Genomic DNA, 21,869 nt, shown 5'->3' with positions numbered 1-21,869 from the left:
ATGGTTTTTTTTCCTGTTCACGTTGTAAAATTGAAGGCGAATACAAATCAAATAGAGTGTATTTTACATATAGTGAACCTAATAGGAGATCTAACAAGAGATGTTAACACTGGATATTTTACAAGATCACAAAATAGACACTGTCTCTCTTCAATTACTAACTCATGTGTTACTGAAATTCCTGGTTTAGATATTGTTAATAATTTTTCTCTTGACTACATGCACCTGGTATATCTTGGTGTTACAAAAAAATTGATTTTTTTATGTATGAAAGGGCCATTAATAGTGAGGTTACCGTCGTGGAAAATTAAAGAATTGTCAAAATTAACTTTAAACTCGAAATCAAGTTTTGCAGGGACGTACGCAGAAAAAAGTTTCGGGGGGTGTTTTTGGAAATCAGTTGCTGAAAAGTAGAACTTTTTTTTTAATAAACATACGAAATTTTTTTAAGAAAATTATCTATACTTAGTACTTCCATTTTCCAATACTTTTTTAAAATATAAACAAAAAAATTACAATACTAAATCTAATTTTCGTGAATTTTTAGCCATTATGTTAAGAATATCTTCACAATTAATTTCTATGTCTCTATGCACATTTATAGTTTGGACACAAAAAATGATCGCTGCCCGCCATGCGCCAAACGGCTGTTTTTTCTGAATTGGTTACCAAACTAGCAAATTAAAAGCCCGCTTTTTCTTGAAATATTTTCATACATTTATCAGAATTTAATAACATGGTTATTTTGTTATAGTTAATTTTTAATAAGATACGAACAAATAAATAATATACATAATGTAAAAAAAGTACAATATTTTTAACAGTTAATAATAAATAAAATACAAGTATAACATAATAATGAAATAATAATTTTTATTCAAATTCTTAAACGTCGTTTTCGCTGTCTCCGTCAGTACCGAAATCACTGTCATCAGATGCAAGTGTTAAAATAATTGGCTCCGTCAAATTGTCTCTCAATATTTCTTTTTCGTAATCTTCATCTTGAATCTTCTCAGCATGTTTAACACATTTCTCCCAGTCACTTTTTGATACCGAATCCAACGCCTCGTTTGTAAGTCTTTCGACGTCCACCATTTTAAAAATGTTATTTTTTTTTGCCACTTCACTTTTGACTTGCGCCCGATATGATTTTGACTCGATATGAGTTCGATAGGGTTATACTGGCAGTCAGTGGCGGACTGGCAAGGGATGCCGGGATGCGATTGCATCCCGGGCCCTAACTTAGCCGGGCCCCATGGCCCCCCATGTACACTTAAAAAAAATAATTTAAATAAAATGCTTTTAAAAATTATTTGTAACTTTGTCAGTGTAACGGGTCTAAAAAAACGTTATTAATAATTATTATTATTTTTACTATTACTGTTGATTATAAATACTATGTATAGATCACTGCTATAGTACCCTCATTGATTTTAAAATATACATAATATTTAATATAAGTATATTTTAAAATCAATGGTACCATGAACAATGTGTTGCGCTGTCTCGATATGGAGCGATAAGGAATTCAGTCTATAATAAAACGAAAATGAATAAACTTAGTTTTATTTTTGGATTTATCTCTGAACAATAACGAAATAATAATATCATGTAAATATAACACTATAGACTATCGTGTTTTATTCACTACTATAGTAGAGTTGCTGTTAGATTATTTTTATTATGTGTAAAACTAGAACGTACGTAACACATACGTCTTAGTCGTCGTCTTCGTCTTACTCATTTCATATGTTTTATTGAATAGTGAACCATTAAACTAGTGCAACTGGAATCCTGATTCAAAGAGGTAAATTAATTTAATATTTTTATGACTATTTACTCGTATAAAAAATGAAGCACGATTTATAATTTATAATTTCTTTATTTTGATACTAGTAAAACACTAGAATAAGAAGTTTAAAAAATAATAATAATGTTTTCAATTTTGTATGTGATAGGTATTATTAATTAATTCCTTTCCTTTATTATTTATGTTGCATATTTGGTTGTTTTTACTGCACATTTTTAATGTATAAGTATTTTATTATTTTTAAGGTCATATTTTATAGCATATTTTACAATTTTAGTGTATCTAGTGTATTTAAAGCGTTATCCTTTTATAAAATCTCCGCTATCAGTGGTGTAAATTGTTCTCAATTTTTAATGGTGCAGAGAAATATTTTATTTTTTAACCCATTAATACTAAATTCGTTTGAAAATGTCCACCCAATAAAAATTTAATTTTAATTTAATTTTAATGTTAGATTTATTAATAAATATTAAATTATTTTAGTAGAAAAATTTTTATTATTATATAATAACATTAATAAAAAAAATTACAAATATTTTTTTATTTTTAACCGAGTCAACATCTTCTTTTAAAACGTATTGCATCATTCATCAATTACTAATAGATAATTTATATTATCGTCGAAAAAATGTTTACAGAATTGTACTATTGAAATAAGATTTAAGATATTGATACAAAACGACATTTGCACGAAAATTAAATTTTATGCATAGGTACTTGTAATTTATAAACAGATGTATACTTTTGAAAATAGAAATTATTAATAGGTATACAATTTTTTATGGTGCAATTGCTATAATATTGCTATATTTGCATCACCCAATTTACGCCACTGTTCGCTATATTTATATATCATTTCTCTACTTATCTTAGTTACACGATATACTGTTATTTTTTTCTATAGATCAGAATTATTTATAAATTATATCAATTTTATTACAATTTAACTCAAAATTCTTCATTTTTAACACAAAATGTCCAAAAACCAAGATCATTATAAACATAAATTCGGGAACGAAAAAAGAAAACGAATCTTAGAACATGAATTGCAGAAGGCAGGAAATAATCCTAAGCAAACAAAACTAACTGCTCTTTTTAAAACATCAACTTCTGAAGTAGAAACTAAAACTATACCCCCGAATCAGATTAATTTAGAAAAATCTAATAATTCAGAAAGTATTGAATGTTTCCAAAATATAAAAAATCTAATTCCTAGTCATGATGATCCTATAAAGATAAGTCAACCATCTGACCATCATAAAATATCTTATTACAGTATTAATAATGAAACTAAATCCGATGATGATTCTGACTCTGATAATAGTAACTCTGAATACTATGAATGCCAATTTGGGTTTATTTATTGCTCCGAATGAAAATGAAACTTTAGTAGTTAAAATGGATTTTATTAAAAAACACCCAGTCCAACAAACACCGGATTTACATAATTTGCCATTTGATTTCTCAAGAGTATATTTTCGATCTATTAATGATGGTACAGAACATAAAGTTCATCGAAAGTGGTTATCATTTGATAATGTTTCATCAAAAATATATAGTTCAGTTTGCATGACATTTGGAAAAAATCGAGACAGTGTTTTTGTAAAAGGAATAGACATAAATTTAAAGTCTATATATATTAAAATAAATAAGCATGAAGAATCTAATGTTCCCAATGAAGCTGTCAGTACGTATCTGCGATTAGATTCTGGAAAATCAGTTAAAGCATTAATTCATATTCAAAGGTCAAAAGAAATTCAAGAAAATCGTCTCGTTATGTTAAGGATAATTGATATCATTCTTACATTAGCTAAACAGGATATAGCTTTTAGAGGTCACAATTTTGAATCTGCATATAATTTACAACAGTCAGAAAATTTGATACAAAACCAAGGCAATTTTCTTGCTCTTATAAAACTTGTTGCAAAGTACGATTCAATTTTATTAAATCATGTACAAAAGTCTAGTCTGAAAAGCGAATCATTACGAAAATCACGTAATGAAAAAGCAAATAGTAGTATTAGCAAAAAATCAGGAAGAGGCTCGTTATTAACGTTTTTATCAAAAACTACTGTCAATAAAGTTGTTATTATTATAGGCAACTTAATTTCAGCATTCATTGCAGAAGATGTTATCGCAGCTAAAGCCTTTTCGCTCGAAGTAGATTCAACGCAAGATATTTCTGTAACAGATCAACTCAGTATATGTGTCCGTTATGTTTTAAATGGTGAAATTTATGAAAGACTTATTAAAATGTATGCTCAGTATGATAGTACTGGTAAAGCTCAATACGATTTAATAAAGGCAGAGTTAAATTCTTTGGGAATTGATTTAAAAATTTAATAAGTAATTCATTTGACGGGGCAGCAAACATGAGCGGACAATATAAAGGACTTCAAAATATTTTAAAGGAAGATGCTCCCAAGTCTATTTATACACATTGTCATGCTCACGTTCTCAATTTAGTAATAAGTGATACAACTTTGAGTGTTTTGAATGCTCAAAATGTATTTAATGTTCTTATGTTCTTCAAAAAACGGCAGTACTTTTTTCATACTCTTACAAAAGATCTGATCTCTGGAAACGTATAGTAAGTTCTCAAGATGGAAATGAAAAACTACGTCGCTTGAAAAAAATTGGAACAACCAGATGGAATAGTAAACATCATGCTGTACAAGAGATATTTCATACAACTTCGACGCCAAATAACGACCGTTATCGATACATTAACTTGATTGAAGCACTTCATTTGTTAGGATATCACGAGGCTGTCGATTCTAATACAGCTTCTGACGCCCGTAATCTATTAGAAAAATGGACAAGCTTTGAAATTATATAAACAAGTTTCATTTTTCTTCATATATTTGAAGTATCAACGCCAGTTTCAGCACAAACTAAGTGTTTTAGTCTACAAACTAAAAATCTTGATTATATAGCTGCATGGAATCATATATCATCACTTCAAGAAAAAATGGACAAACTTGCAACTAACTTCGCTGGAATTTACCAAAAAGTAAAAGATTTTATTACCGTAGCAAAAACAAAAACAGAATACTTTGAGCATGTCAATTTGAATGACGAATTACCGGTTCTTAGGCCAAGAAAAAAAAACGAACGGACGGTGAATTAGCAATTGATGAATTACCTACTCTTAGTCCAGTTACCAATTATAAGGTAACTACTTTTATTCCCATCATGGATCAAATTAAATCAACTATTCAAAGGTTTTCCAAATGTGAAGATTTAATGAAATCGTTGGCTTATCTAGATCCTAAGCGTTTTGTGGATATTAACCGCGGTGTACTACTCATAGATGGAGACAACCATCTCTTTAAACGTCTCACAAATCTTGCAAAAGTTAACCATGAAAAATTAATCATAGAATTAAAAGACTTTGCGGCATCTTATGAATCTCTATATATAACAATAAATGCGGATTTAAAAAAAGAAAAATTATACGAAGTGAAGAATCTGTCTGAAAATGATGAAGATTTGAAGAACCAAGATGAAGAAGACGATTTTAATTCAAGCAATTCAGGTAAATGTATAGAAGTTTCAAGTAGTTTACTTATGTCTATAACATATACTTAGGTCTTAAATAACTTATAAAAAACTTGTATTTTTATTTTCAGAGAATGAGTGCAAATATTGTCTTCCATGTGTATTTCGTCTTCTACATAAATATAATTTTCATTCTTCAGCTTACACTAATTTATATTTAACTTACAAATTAATATTAACACTTGCTTGTACTCAAGTAAATTGTGAACGTAGTTTCTCAAAACTAAAAATTATTAAGACGCGTTTACGAGCTTCATTAGGACAAGAACTTTTGGAAGCTTTATTACTTATAAGTATTGAAAAAGATAAAATTCCCAATTCTGAGAGAATTATAAACGAGTTTGGTAAGAGTTCAAATTTACTTTCAACAAAATTGTTATTTTGATTGATATTTTTTTTTTTTTTTGCAGTAAATTTAATATAAAAATTATGATTTTAAGAAAAAATGTAATTTTATTAATATTTTATTATTAATTAATTTCTTTGTTGAAGAATTAATGACTTAAAAAAACATTTTGAATTTGTTAAGTAAAGTATTAAGTACGTATTTATTTGTATCTTTTATCTTTTAAATATTATTTTTATTGAGTTATTTAAAATGTATTAAAGTATTTAGATATCTATTTTATGAATATACTATTAAACTAAGTTTTTCTTCCTCTTCTGTTCTTTCAGTAAAATCTTTCAAATTACTTTCTTGATCCAGGATTCCCTTGGTTAATTATTTTTAATAAAAGGTTTGTGCGTTTATAAAGATAGATAGGTACAAAAAATAACATAAGAAATTGACGTATAATACATGTTTTAAGAAAATAAAGTCCTCTTAAAATCGTTTCTACCAATAATTCAGGCCCCTCACATAGAGCGCATCCCGGGCCCTTAATGTCCCAGTCCGCCACTGCTGCTGCCTGTTGCTAGGTATCTAAAAATATTAAAAATACAGTTACGCTGAATGTCTAGTACATAAAATTATAAAGCATATAAAATAATACATTTTATTTGTTTATTTATCGACATTTTAGATTCTGAACGAAGTGAGGAATGTATTAATTTTACAATAATGTGTTTTTTTTGTGTCTATGTACAGCATAACTAGTCGAAATAATGCTCCAATTATATCTAAGATTAAAAAATTCAACACTAAGTTTTCCATAAGTTTTTCTTCAAGTAGCTATAAAGAAAACACCAAATATCATTATACTAAACATTTTATGTGCCTTTGAATTTTAAATTTTTATGAAATAAAAAATACATTATTAATTTCAATTTATAAAAAAAAAAACCTTAATGAACTATTAACGCCAACATGTGGAACCTAAATCTTAGTTCTAATAGAAAAATAAATTATTTGTATCAAAATAAGATATATTATTACAATTTAAATGTAAGATAGTATATCTTAGGACCTAGGCTGACAAATCTTCTCCGTTCAGAATCGTTTTTCGTATACAATGATACCTCTCATTGGATTCAAATTTAACCTACTATACAGCAGAGCGGTACCCACTTGACCTCGCTTTTTTGTATACTCATTGTATATTTTTATAAAGGATTTTCTAAAATAAATCGATTTTTTTTCTAATTTTTAGCGAAGGAGTGCAAAGAATCCTGGAGGAATTTAAGAATAGTGTATACTCGAGCTTTAAAGAAGCCGCCATCTGGATCTGGGGCAAAAAAGAGACCATGGTATCTTTTAGAAAATATGAATTTTTTAAAACCATATGTTAATATAAATTTGGCAAAATTATTACTCGGAAATCTTCCGTCACCCCATCATACCGAAGACTCAGAAGTATTTGGTGAAAAAATTTCTGAATTCAACGATTCGGTCATAAACAATGATATACAGAACAAGACAAATGATGATGGTAATACAAGTGGAAATGGTGCAAATATTATTAATGAGCAGTTTAGTAAAAATCCAATGGGACCTCCTAAAAAAAAGAAAAAAACACAAGCTGACGCTGACGAGTTTATAATCAATTACATCCGGTCGAAATCAAATCACCGGCCTAATGAAGATGGTCCAAAAAAACTTTTTTTGTTAAGCTTACTTCCGGACATAGAAGAAATGAGTACAGCCCAATTTAGAATGTTTAGACACGAAGTTGTAAATCTTATTGACAGAGTTCTCGGAGGACAACCATCATTAACATCTTATAACTTGACTACTAACCATCAAACAACTTTTCAACAACAATTTGATTCCTCATCATTTGATAGTCAATCTCACGCATCAGAAAACACTTCTGACTTTGATCAACCTAATATGCTGTACCAGGAGCTTCAACCATTCTTACTTCGAAAACCAGAAAAATAAATGACAAAAACTAATTTATATACTAAATCTATATTTTTGTTTTTAAAATTTAATAAATACATAAATTAATTTACCTTAATGTTATTATGAGTTTTTCCTCTGGTTCAAAAGCCATTCTCCAGTTTGTGTCTTTCTTCGTTATACTTGGTCCAACTAATTATAATAAACGATGAAACGCGGGTTGAGACATCCTGTAGAAACTTTGGAATTTTTCCTCATCGGCATTTAATTCTTTTGCAACTACATAATTATTATGTTGTCTATCTCGAATAAGTGGATGAATCCAATACCTACGTTTCCTTTTTTTATTTCGTAACCACCAATATAGCATTAACACATCCTCTTCGTCGGACGATATTATCGAAACTAATTTTTAGTTGCATTGATGTGTGGAGAGTATGAAACAAGTTTCATAAAATTAGTTTTATAAAATCAGTTTCACGAAATCGGTTTCTTTCTATGTGCGGCCTGCCTCAGTTTTGACCGTGAATTCATTATTTTATATGTTTAGCCTTTTAATTGTTTACATTTGAAAGGTACAGGGGAAAAACTGTGGTAGTCCATTTTTTTTTTATTTTGATTTTATGGTTTGATTCAATAGCAAATAAGGAGTAATATCGACAGTTGAAATCGATTCAGTGAAAAAATCTTTCAGTCAGTCCACAGTTATTAAATGAAAAAGATTAGGTAAACTGGTGAAGAAATATTTTAGTCCATAACTATATTTTTGCTCCCCTGAAAAATTTTTAGAAATGGATACTACTGTTTTTCCCCTGTACCCTTTATTTGGTAGCTTTGGTGTACGATTACTAACGTTCATATGATGCCTATTATTTTATTTTAATTTTTTTATTACAAGTAAGCTATGTACTAATTATGATTTGTATTAAATTCATCATTTTAAATATTTAGTTATATATATTTTTTTAATATAATTAACTAGGTACTAAAAATTATTTAATACTTCATACCAGGACAATTTTATGTTATTTCTAAGACTTCTATAAAATATACATTCATTACAACGCTTTTAACAAATAGATTATAGTTGTATTTATATTGAAAAACAAATTGTTTATGAACAAATTCTTATGGAAATGTTATTTTTTTTTATAACATAAAAAAATGAACACTCATTAGTTCCAATTTATGTTTCCATAATATACTATACTCTTATATATAGACTATACATTAATTAGTGAAATAAATACACATTTATATATGATCTATACTATATGACATACCTTAAACATATACGCATGAGGACAAAGGAAAAACCTTTTAAGTAAAACACAAAGTATTAAAAAAATAAAAATAATTTATTCTGAAAAAACATACAAAAAAAATTAGATTTTGAAAAAATAGAAGAAGAATAGTAAAAATAGAACCTTATCTAATTCGTCATATTATACAGATGACGTGTCGTCATTTTCTGGTTCCTAAAAAAAAATGTATTTTTTACAATAAAATAATTATAACAAAAAATCATTTTTAACAATACTTACAACAATAAGCAGGCTGTGGTTGCTGCAACCTCGGGTGATTCATTCGGTGGCTCCTCCACCATCACCCTTGATTCCTCAGCAACCATCACCTGCTCATGTTGTTTTTTTTTTGGTCTCCTGCCTGGAATTATTTGAGTAAAATAATTTAGTTATATTGTTTACGTTTCCTATTATATTCTATATATACATAAACAAATAGATACTACAAGTATATAAAACATACTTACAATGTTTAGCCAAGTGCCCAAATTTTTGGCAGTTGTAACATTCTGAAGTATAAATATATTATATTATACATTATTTGTTAATATAGTTAATCTTATTATTCATACTTACTTTTTTTTTTAAAAAGTCCCATGTTGGGCGCCACGGCCACCACCGCCGCCACATGACTGTCCAACCGAAGGAGACAGTCATGTTGATGGTGCAATTTCTGATGTTTTGCATATTTCTATTAAATATAAATAATAACATAACAAATATATAAAACTTAATTTTCAATTTACATAAGAAAAATATGTAGGATATGGAAAAATTATTGTTATTATTGTTATAAAAATAATGTAATATAATATAATATACTCACTTGCACGGTTGCACGTTCAAATTGGAAATGAATGACGATTTATTATATTAATAATATATACAAAACAAAACACGTTGCGTGCCTAGGTACTCATTCTACGTGATGATACCAATACCGTGATTCTGTTCATAGATTCATTCCATCTTTCCGTTCATCGATGAGAAGTTTTTATATATATATACATAATAAATTGAAATATGATTAGTATATAATATTATTGCAGATTCGCAATATTTGGTAATACTGGTATTATGTGTTTTCGGGGTAGAGAGGTCGAAGAACATCGTGCTCCTGGGTCCGGTGTTTTTACTCCGAGCAGCTTTTCTACGACGAACGTTGTGCAATACGTTTGACCGTAGTCCGTACGACACATTATAGTGTTGTATACATCTGTAATAGGTATAATTTGTATAAATCTTTTTTTTTCTGCTTACATATAATTTGTTTTTTTTTTTTTTATTATTAATTTGTTCGATCGACGTTTTAGAAACCGGTGAGTACAAGTTTTATTATTTATGATGATTCTATATAATATCTATATTTTTTTAAATTCGAGGGTTTGGAGACCGTTGGGTACAAGTTTCATCATTTACGATGACGTACTTGAGTATCTTGCTTGAATATCTATTTATATGATCGTCACGAGTATACGCGTTAAAATCGGCATTTTTAGACTGTCTTTAATTCGGAAACTCTTGTGTAATTTCATGAAAGTTTTGAATTTTTTTTTGTTTCAAAACTTCTTTGTGACGTTTCCGACACGATTGTCAGACGTCGCCTAATATTTTTCCTTCGTGTTAGTTGACGAGTTTGCTCGGAAAATAATTTTATGTCCTAGGTACGATGAATGCAGACAAGTCAATCTCACGGTGCTACAACGCATCGACGGTGCACACAGGAGCTACACTGCCATCGACACTGTGGTGGTCGACGACCCCGACGAAGTGGCCAATTATCCTACAGAGTTCCTCAACATTCTAGAACCGAATGGATGCCACCGTACAACTTGACTCTGAAAGTCGGTTTGATCGTCATGTTGCTGAGAAATCTAGATTCACAGAGGCGACTTTGCAACGGCACGAGGTTGGTCGTCACTGAACTGTGAAGATACAACTTTAAAGCGAGTATGTTGTCTGGTGATGCACAGGAAGACATAGTCATACCTGCAATACCGCTCACGTCAAGTGGAGAAGATGACCTGCCAGTCATAATGTGACGAGTACAGTTCCCCGTACGGCTGTCTTTTGCGATGACCATTAACAAGTCACGGGGTCAAACTTTTGATAAAGTTGGATTGCTTCTGTCTTCACCGGTGTTCACGCACGGACAACTGTACGTAGCGTTTTCACGCGTGAGAGACTCGCAATCAATTAAAATTGGTATGTGTGGTAACGATCGTGGTAGATTTGTCACCAAAAACATTGTTTACAGAGAAGTTATCTAAGCAACATATAAGTTGGTGCTTATATTTAAATATATTGATTGGTTATGGTAAAAATGTATACAGAAGAAAATATTTCTGATAAAATAATTTACTTGTTCAAAAAAAAGTTTTTATTAGAGATACTTTTTTATTGTTGACAGACAACAATATTTATTACATATTAGGCCCTCCTCACACGGGGATACTCAAAAGAAACTGCAATCGCCTAGATACTAGGAGACTAGGCGACTAGGCAACTACAGTTGCCGGTTATCTTCACACACAGTATACTAAATTTTTGTTTCTAGTTTTTTAAACTAGTGTCGCCCTACTATTTTGACAATACAGTTCAGTGTTTCGTATTATATGACGCAGCAGCTTTAGATCTTTTGCCCATTACTTCATGAGAGGAGAAACAACCATTGGTATGGTTGTTGCAGAGACAACTGAAGCTATTTGGACTTGTTTGCATGATGAATGGTTACCTGTACCAGATACGGATACATGGAAAAATATTTCTGCACGTTATCAACAACTATGGAGTTTACCACATTGTGTAGGATCGATTGATGGCAAGCACATAAGAATTAAAAAATTCGGAAATACTGGCTCACGGAATTTCAACTATAAAGGTTATTTCTCAGTTCAACTTATGGCGTGTGCAGATGCAGATGGCTGTTTTGTTACTATTGATGTTGGCGATCTCGGTAGAAACAATGATGCAGGTGTTTTTCGATCATCACGTTTAGGACGTTGGCTACAAGCAGGGGGTCTTAATTTACCTACATCAAAACCATTACCACTCGATGAAAACGGACATGGCATCCTTATTATTTTGCTGCGGACGAGGCATTTCCTTTAAAAACCTATATTATGCGACCATATCCTAGAAGTTCTCTAACCGACAAAGAATTTTCAATTTTAGGTTGTCCTTAGGTCGAAAAACTGTCGAGTGTGCGTTTGGTATGTTGACATCTAAATTTCGTGTATTTGAAACGCCAATATGTTGTTCGGAAAAAACAGTGATATCCATAGTAAAGTGTGCTTGTGTTTTACATAATTATATTCGCAAAACCGAAGGGATAATGTATACACCAAGAGATGACAGTACTAAGGATAAAAATACTCAGATACCAAACGTAAATTTCGAAATAAATAACCATGCGAATTTAACTACTGCAAAAGGAATGAGAGACTACCTCAGTGACTACTTCTTGAAACCCGGTGTTGCTATTCCTCCGCAATGGTCAAAAATTTTGAGAAGAACCGATTGAGTTATTTTAAAATATTATAACATGTGCTTTATTATTATTATTAACTATTGTAATTATATAATTATAGTAAGTACCTAACTATAGTTATGTTTGTATTAGTCATAAGTTAAATTTTTGGCTATTAATTAAATTGTACACAATGATAATTCCCAAATAAACATTACATTTTGATAGGTTAAAATCAAAAAAATATAAAGGTGACTACTAACCTGTTTGTTCGACTTCTTTAGCAACATTTTACCAGGCAAGTTGGACCTTTTCTCTATTACTGTAATCCTTGTGTTTATAATCATACAAACATTCATGCCTCTCAACTGCTTCTACTAATTTAGTATTAAAATCTCGATCTCCTTTCGACATTGATACTAATTATTAAATTATTAAAGAAAGAACTAAAAAAAACAATGATATTAGTTCATAAAATTATAAAAAAATTAAATACTAAATTTTTTGTAGATTATTAAAATATTATTTACTTAAGTTCTGTCCTTGTGTTATTTAAAATGTCAAGCCGCGTAGCCGTGTAGTGTGCTATTAAACAATGATGAATGATGACTATTGAGTTTTATCGAAAAATACGTTTCTATTTTATAAATATAGAAATAATAAAACAAAAATAACAAAAATTTGACACTAGTACACAACGTTTTCAGTGATTATTTAAATTTTGTGTACTTGGTTAAACCCTTGGTAAATACGATTGAAATAATAATAAAACACAAAGTTATTATGGTATTAATACATAAAATTTACGAAACTATTTCATTTAAACCAAAATCTCATATTTCATGCAACAATAGTTGCGTAACTATTTGAAATTTTGATTTTATGAAACTCAGTATGCATATCCATTGAATTTTGAATGGCATGGTTTCATGAAACATGTTTCATGAAAAAATTTTCCTCTGTGTGCGGCCTGCCTGAGTGGAACAACTGTATTGTATCAATAGATCAATATAATGTTCTCAGGCTATAATATAAGTCGCATATCACATATTATGTACATTTGAATTGTGCAGACTGTTGGCAAAAATTATAATTGGTTTTTATTTTTAATTATTAAGTTAACTATATATAATATAATAAGTTATAATGTGTAAAATATACGCACATAAATATATATATATATATATATTTATTGAATACAATAATCTATCTTTAATCTATTAAAAAAATGAATAATTGAATATTATTGTGTATAATATTATAATAATATAATATATTTTGTCATTATCGATCAAGCAATATAAAATTAAACGTGTGAGATCAAAAATCATTTTTAAAATTTGAAAAATATTTTATGAGTAGTAGTGTGAGATTGGATATCAAAACGAAAACGGCAATTAATAACAATCCAATTAAATGAAAAAAAAAAAAATGCAAAAAATCCGTTATACACAGATTCTTATGGAGCCGCCCGAATATCGCCGGAACAGGGTTCGAACCTGCCTACCTATCTTTGGGGAACCTATCCTAACACCTATCAATTAACTTTGAGTTGAAGACCACGGCCGAATGTCGAACACTTAAACCGTTTTAGAGATGCGACGAATACTACGTATGACGTCGTTTAACCCATACAATGTTTACGATTGGCGTGTCACGAAACCGTAAATCGCATATTTATTGTCGTTTAGAGTGTTTCCGACGTATTCATGTACATCATTTAATCGTATACGTCTTGAATGACGTGCCGACTTTATTATTACATACACACATCACGATATCCCCCCAAAGGTATGCGATTAAAGGCATTCCGACGACTGAAGAGCAACGATTTCGCGATGTTTTTGTATAATACAAATAAGAATCCGTTAAACCCGACACGCGTTTCTTTTTTATACATATAGTAAATTGTATTTCGTACGCCGTCGAGACAGTACCGATGAGGTCGCGGAGGCGTCCGAGGGCGGAGACAACAAAACGACGCGTATTCGATATAAAGATAAATGATTTATCGGATCTCAAAAAAAAAAAAAAAACAGTACACGCGGGACGATACGATAACCGACCGGAGAACGCGCCGCGAGTACGCGTTTTGCGGACGCGACGGCGACGGCCGCGAACGGAATTCGGGGACGCGCGGCTCGCGAGTAGGGTTGCCACCTTTGAAAGATAGCAGCCCCGGAGACAGGCCGATAAGCAAAAAAAAAAGGTCATCAGCCAGTATCTCTATAATCTATAGCTTGAAAAAATAAGTAATGAAATGCAAAAAAATATTAATATAATCAGTAATCACATATTTTATTATTCAAAATTACAATAGGTAATATGTTTTTATTTAAATTTATAATCATACTTAACATTATTTGTTGCATATTTCAATAATTTTTCTTGTTCAGGATTTTTTAAAAAGTACAAAAATTCTTGACAGTTCATATTGTAATTTAATTTGACGCAGAGTTCTGATTTAACCATTTCCACTGACAGACGATTTCTTTCATCGGACCATAAATTTCCCATCAATGAAAATACTCGCTCAACAAAAGCATTACTTATGGGAATTGAAAATATTTTTCCAATAATTTTTGGAAGTTCAGTGAAATTGTTTTTTTTGAACAACTCTACCCAAATTAAATCTAAAGATAAGTTCATTTTTGAAAGCTCTGCCCAGACTCGTTGCACATTTTTTACTTCGTCGTAAAGTCGGTCTTCTTCAATATTGTTTAATCCCAACAGATTCACAGATTTTATTGCATCATCATACTCAATTGTTTTGTTTTTTAAATTAAAGTTTGAAAACATCTTAAAAATAGAATCGTTGAAGTCGTAAATTTTTTTTAAATAATCAATAGTTTTTTTATACACTTCATTAGCTTCTTTTTTAAACATTACTCGCTCATTTTCTTGAAGTAATGAAATACTTCTCGTAACTTTTGCACCATAAAATGAATCATTCAATCGGTTTTCAATTTTATCTTTTAGACCTTGCATTACATTTTGTAAGTCAACAGATGTTACAGAATTTGTTTCGAGTATTAATATTGCCTCACTTAGTATATTCATGTAGTGGTGAATAAAGTACAAAAAGCATTCTGGTAATGTTACTTTGCGTGACAAATCAGTCATTTCTGTCGTGTCAATATTTTTGACAAACATCCATATGACTTGATGACATTTTTCTTCTCCTCGGTATTTAAAATAAGATGAAACAGCAGGCCAAGACATTATCAGTCTATCAACAGCTTTAAACAAACTTAGCCATCTTGTTGGTCCATGTCGAAGAATTATTCTGTATTCAATTTCGAATTCTTCAAAAAAAAATTTGAAGTTCTTTTACGCGTTTAGCACTATTTGAAAATTCGGCATACACTTTCAACACTAAGTTTTCTACATCATATGTTAATTGTTTCATAGAGTTTCTAGCAGCATTGTGAATAACGTGGCAATTACAATTTGCTTTTATTATTTTAGTTTCTGGATGTTTTTCGAGGAGTTTTTGATAGACCGAATTACGAACGCCGTAATTTACTGATGCATTGTCGGCAGAGAATCCAGATAATAATTCAACATCTAAATTGGATTTATGTATAAAATTTTCAATATTTTCGAAAATTTTTAATGATGTCTCATCTGGATCTTCATAAAAATCCAATAGTTTATTTTGGATACCTTTTTGAATGTGAAAATACTGAACAACAATAGGGTACATTTTTTGGGAACCCTTATTAGACGCATCAATAGCAATAGAAAAATAACTACCATTTTGAAAAGCCGTAACCATTTTCAAGTCTTGAATTGCTAATTCTATTGAATTAGGAATGAGAATGTTTTTGACTATTGCTTCTGCTTTAGTACGTCCACAGTGAACTTTTTTTGCCATTACAGAATCTCCGTATAGAGAAGTATTCAATTTTATTCCACAGTCCATACTTAAATAGCTATGATGATGATTGATTTCGTGGTAAATTGATGCTATTTCAATGATTGCTACCTTAAGCTCATCCGAGCTATTTCGTTTTGTCATAAATGTGGTCATTAATGAATTACGTTGCAAATTCTGTGTAGTTTTTTTAACGTTTTCACTGTTTAAATGAGTAGTTAGAGCCTTTTCACCATCCCATTTTACAGTAAAATTAACGTTACAAAATGAACATTTCGCTTTTTTCTCATCTATTTTAACTAACCATTTCTTATACTTTTCGTTAATTAACCATGACTCTTTAAACTTAGTTTCATACTTTTTTACTTTTCTTGGATTATCTTCAAATTCTTCCATGATGATAATAATAAATCTAAAATAAATATCGATGCACGATTACACTGACACAAGAATTAAACGAAGATATTCGGATTCGATCAAACACACTCGACTGTGAGGTTGAAACTGATTCGTAAAATCGTAATCGTAGATTTATAAACCGTAGTTCATAATTTTATTATTCTTATTATCGTGTTATTACTTTACTAGTATTTATTAGTAGTATAAATTGAATGTATAAGGCATAATAATAGAAACAAGTCTATATAAGACTATAAATCGTATCTTATCTTATCTTTTGGCGTATTATATAAAAATACGTCGTAATGTTATGACTACCCGGAGAATAATTCACTGAACCCGTAGCCCGTAGATTTATATGTAAACCCGGATTATCCGGGTGAAACCCGGAGAGGTGGCAACCCTACTCGCGAGAGACGCGTTTCGCGCGATCGGAAAACGCGCGGACGCGAAAAAAGCGAAACCGATTCGGGGCGGAGAGAAAAACGGGCGATGTTCGTCGGCGGGCGACCGAGGACCGAATCCGAACGAAAAAGACCCGCTCCGGGCTAAAGCGTCGAGAACGCGATGGAAAGAGGTCTCCAAAGGCCGGAAAAGCGGAAAAACGATATAATAAAACAAATAATAACGACCGATAACGACGGCGGCGGGAGATAACGAGAACGGCGCGCGGGAGATATCAGTTAACGACGATAAGAAAAAATTTTAATTTTTCGATTGGCTAGTACACTGTTGCGTGCCAATATCAGATCCAGATCCAAGGTGTTATTAAAATGAATTGTACAACTTTTAATTACAATAATGTTTAATCTGTATAAATAAAATACATGTAACTGATATAAGAAGTGGCTGAGTGTCGTGAAGTTGCTCTGTTCTTCGTAGCTCTGGTACATCTGCCCTTGTTGGTCTTCGGACTCCCTTATATACAAGAAAATCTCTTGTTGTTGTAATCGTCAACCTTCCAATTTAGATTATTTCTTGGAATCGTTTTCACATTGAAACAACAATCTCCAGGATGTTATCGTCTTACTGGCAATTCTTGTAAATGCAAAACGACCTCGCCTAATAACTACTATTTTGATTTTTTACAATGTTTTTACAAAATATGAATCTAATATTCGTATACATTATAATTATTAGATCACATATATATTTAGATTACTATTACTAACACCTATAGCAATATTACACATTATATTACATATTAGCATATCTTGTAGCCCATAACAACATTAAACCAGAGCACTCTGTCGAAAAAACCCAGGAAGCTCGTTTTGGTTTTATATTATAAGAAGATTATTATACAAATTGTACCACGATTTTGTTATATCGTGTTTGTCTAAGTATTTTTATTATTATTATATTATTATCATCACGACGATAGTGATTGGTAATCATTTATCCTAATATCAATTGTTGTGTAAACAACACTTCATAATTACTTCATAATTTAATTTTCACGTGTTTTAATATTATATTTTTCTTAAATACGCTTAAATACGACTCAAATATTTACATCTTGTATAGTTACCTCTTCTTTAGGAAATTCTCAACGAGTATTATTATTTATTCTTTCGGTGGTGTAGTCATTGAGGCCGACCACTGAATCGTAGGAGCCTCGTGGCTAAACAAGTAGGGGAGCAGGGCCAGCTCAATGTGGTAGCAAAGGTTATGTGGCGGCAAATTTCAAATGAACCAAAGTGATTTAATTATTGTAATATATATATAGTATGCTGAATTGTATATGCTCATTGTTCAAAATATACTAAACAAGTTTACCGAGAACGCACTAAAGTCGTAATACTGCATGAATATAAATAAAACGGCGATAACGGTAGTACATGCATTAGTCGACCACAGAAGAATGCACGTTCTTATCGAGTTTAAAATTATTATTTAATTGGAAAATAATGGACAATGACACAACGGCATTTAGTCCCGAACTTTCAGCCGCCCGCCTAACACGTAAATAAGTTTTGCTGTGGACTGGAGTGATAGTGATAGACGATAGTGTACCAAATGTATGAACGTGTACAATTTTTATTAAAATACATTTTTAACTGCAACACTTAATTGGTTGCAATTTTGTTGAATTATCACGTTAATATTTATTGAATATGTCAGACCAAAAACGTATACGGTTATCAGGAGCTGCATATCGAAAGCAAAAATTAAAACGTGATGAAGAAATTAAAAAAAACTCTGGTTCCTTTAAAAATATTTGAAAAAAAAATAATGAAGTTTTTAATTATCCAGAAACACATTCTAAAATTATTTTAGAAGAATCAAATACCTTAGAAGTTACTGACAGTTTAAAAGAAGTTGATAACTCAGAACAAATTTCCGATAGCATTGACATTTTCAATAATGAAATAAACACAATTTTGGAAGAAAATACAAATATTAAATATAATGAAAATGAAAATAACATATCTGACCCCGGGACATGGCCCTGATTTTTTCAGATTCATTACGACTTCAATTAGTAAAAACAGGTCTCACTAAACCAAATAAAGATTTCAAATATCCTAGAGATGCGTTAAATCGACGGTTTCCAATTTCAATTTTAAGTAAAGCATTAAAAAATGGTGAAGTTATAGAACGTACGTGGTTAATTTATTCTGTTAAAAATGATGTTGTGTATTGTTTTTGATGTAAAATATTTAGTAGTGAAAATTATGCACTGGCTAAATTTGGCTGTAATGATTGGAAAAACGTACACATATAGTTAAAGAACATGAAACAAGCAAAATACATTTTAATTCTTTAAAAAAATGGATGGAACTGTCTGCTAGATTAAATAGCAATCAAACCATAGATGCTGCCCATCAACGTGTATTAAATAATGAAACTCGGCATTGGCAAAATGTACTTGAGCGTTTAATGGCAATCATTGAATTTCTTGGTAAACAATGTTTACCTCTTCGAGGTACAAACGATGTTCTTTACGAAAACAATAATGGCAATTTTCTCGGACTAGTACAGCTGTTGGCAAAATTTGATAGTGTTTTATCAGAACATGTTCGCAGAATTCAAAATAAGGAGATTCATAATCATTATCTAGGTAATGGGATTTAAAATGAAATTATACATTTACTTTCTCGAGCAATTAAAAATAAAATACTTGAAGAGTTAAAAAATGCTAAGTATTATTCAATAATTGTAGATTGTACTCCTGATAAAAGTAGAGTAGAACAAATTTCAATAACTATACGGTTTGTTGATATTAACCGAGATACAAAAAAAGTAAATATTTGTGAACATTTTCTTGGATTTATTCCGGTTGATATTACCACAGGTCAGGAACTTACAAATGCAATACTGTCAGAATTAAAAATAAATAAAATTCCAATACAGGATATGCGAGGGCAAGGTTATGATAAATGGCTCAAACACGAAAGGTCGTAATTCTTGTGTACAAAAAAAAATTTTAGATATAAACAGTCGTGCTTTTTTTGTACCATGTCATGCTTATACTATAAATTTAGTTGTAAATGATACTGCTAAATCATCAACTGGAGCAAGCAAATTTTTTATTCAAATTCAAGCTATATTCGTATTTTTAAGTGGTTCTACTCGTCGATGGGCTGTTTTAAAAAAACATATAACACAATTAACTTTGAAGCCATTAAGTGAAACTAGATGAGAGAGTAGAATAGATGCAATTAAACCATTCAGATATCAAACAGGTGAAATATTTGATTCATTATACGAAATAAATCAGGATATATCTTTTGATCAAATAACCCGATTAGAAGCTGAATCTTTAGCTAAAAAAATAAAATAATTTAACTTTGTGTGTTGCGTTGTAATTTGGCACTCAATTTTAAATCAAATAAATCTAGCTAGTAAAGTGTTACAGAAAGTAACATTAGATATATCTGGCGCAGAAAATATTTTATCTGAAACTATTAATTTTTTTAAAAAAATTCGATGTGATGAGAGTTTTGATAAATTTTTAAAAGATATTGAAACCATAGCTCTTAAATTAGATATTGAGGCTTCTTTTACGCAACAAACTTCTATACGCCCACGAAAAAAGAAAACCGTGTTCTTTTCTTATGAACAACCAGATGAACCCATAATTAATTTAAAAACTAAATTTAAAGTTGAATTATACTTTTATATATTAGACGTAGCTCTCAATTCTCTCGAAGAAAGATTTGAACAATTATATAACCACTGTGATAAATTTAAATTTTTGTATGACATAAGTAGTCTAAAAAGTATAACGAAAGATCAGGGGCGGATAGGACTCTTTTATGTTACCGGGAAATTAATTCAAGGGGGGCCCCGAATGGTAGGGACACAAAAATGTTTTACTCGCTTCGCTCGCAGTACGCTAATCTAATTTTGTAATTTTGTGTATACTGTTGAAGAAGTAAAATACTTTTTAGTGAATCTTCTGGTAAAGGTTCATCAATACAAAAATTATTTGGATCCAAATAATTGAAGTCAGCAAGTTTGTGCTTTTCGAAACGTACTACAATACTTTGGATAACTGAGTCAAATATTAAATTATGCACATTTACTTTATACGAATGCAATGGATCTTCGATTGGGTTATCAGTTGATTCATATGCAAATTGCTTCGATTTTTTTCTTGGTCGAAATGATCTTATACTGTCATGGATTTGGATAGAGGTGTTTTCTATTGTTTCTAATTTACTGTTTGCCAATGTCAAAAAATTATCAGCAGCTTGCTTGATGCTAGGAAAATCACGATCAATTCTTTCAAATCATTAAGAGTTTGAGTTACTATTTGGTGGGCAGAAACTAAATTGACACCATAACCTTGAAGGTATTTGGATAAGGGCGTGGTTTTATTAAAAATTCTTAAATATATTTGTGCTGTTAAAACTGTTTCATATTTACACAGTCCTTCCATAAAACTACTAGCCTTTAGTCGTGCTTCTGGGTTAATATTCGTCTTTTCACAAATTTCTTCTAATGAAATTATTAATTCAACAAACAAACAGTTATCGGGGTTATTAAAGTAACCAAAAACTTTGGTTAATGCCGAATCTTTAGACCACCATCTTGTTTCTCCTATTGTACATATCCTTTGTCTTGTACTTTTTAAACGCCATACATCCATTCGACTATAAGATTCTTTTAGAAAAACAGCGCATCCATTTAAAATTCCAAATAAACTTACACCTTGTAAA

General features: G+C 30.5%; 2 protein-coding genes and 2 pseudogenes across 2 annotated transcripts; 3 read left to right on the top strand and 1 right to left on the bottom strand.

The window, feature by feature from the left end:
* The first annotated feature begins 3,208 nt into the window (after positions 1-3,208).
* On the top strand, positions 3,209-4,153 carry LOC112592760. The gene has a single exon (XM_025336909.1). The coding sequence runs from the start codon at positions 3,209-3,211 to the stop codon at positions 4,151-4,153; it is 945 nt and encodes a 314-aa protein (XP_025192694.1).
* Positions 4,154-10,376: 6,223 nt separating this feature from the next.
* On the top strand, positions 10,377-10,887 carry LOC112592759 (annotated as a pseudogene).
* A 970-nt stretch (positions 10,888-11,857) lies between these two features.
* On the top strand, positions 11,858-12,479 carry LOC112592762 (annotated as a pseudogene).
* A 3,253-nt stretch (positions 12,480-15,732) lies between these two features.
* Positions 15,733-16,698, bottom strand: LOC112592758. Its single transcript, XM_025336907.1, has one exon. The coding sequence runs from the start codon at positions 16,696-16,698 to the stop codon at positions 15,733-15,735; it is 966 nt and encodes a 321-aa protein (XP_025192692.1).
* Between the last annotated feature and the right edge of the window lie 5,171 nt (positions 16,699-21,869).

The sequence above is a fragment of the Melanaphis sacchari genome, unplaced genomic scaffold (genome assembly GCF_002803265.2).
Source record: "Melanaphis sacchari strain LSU unplaced genomic scaffold, SCAv2.0 Contig190_pilon_pilon, whole genome shotgun sequence".
NCBI classification, from domain to species: domain Eukaryota; kingdom Metazoa; phylum Arthropoda; class Insecta; order Hemiptera; family Aphididae; genus Melanaphis; species Melanaphis sacchari.
The sequence above is the reverse complement of the archived record's forward strand: the minus strand, read 5'-3'. Positions and strand labels throughout refer to the sequence as shown.

What these genes read in the sequence shown, in the direction of transcription:
- LOC112592760 (XM_025336909.1), top strand. Translation starts at nt 3,209, where the DNA reads ATGGATTTTATTAAAAAACACCCAGTCCAACAAACACCGGATTTACAT.
- LOC112592758 (XM_025336907.1), bottom strand. Translation starts at nt 16,698, where the DNA reads ATGGAAGAATTTGAAGATAATCCAAGAAAAGTAAAAAAGTATGAAACT.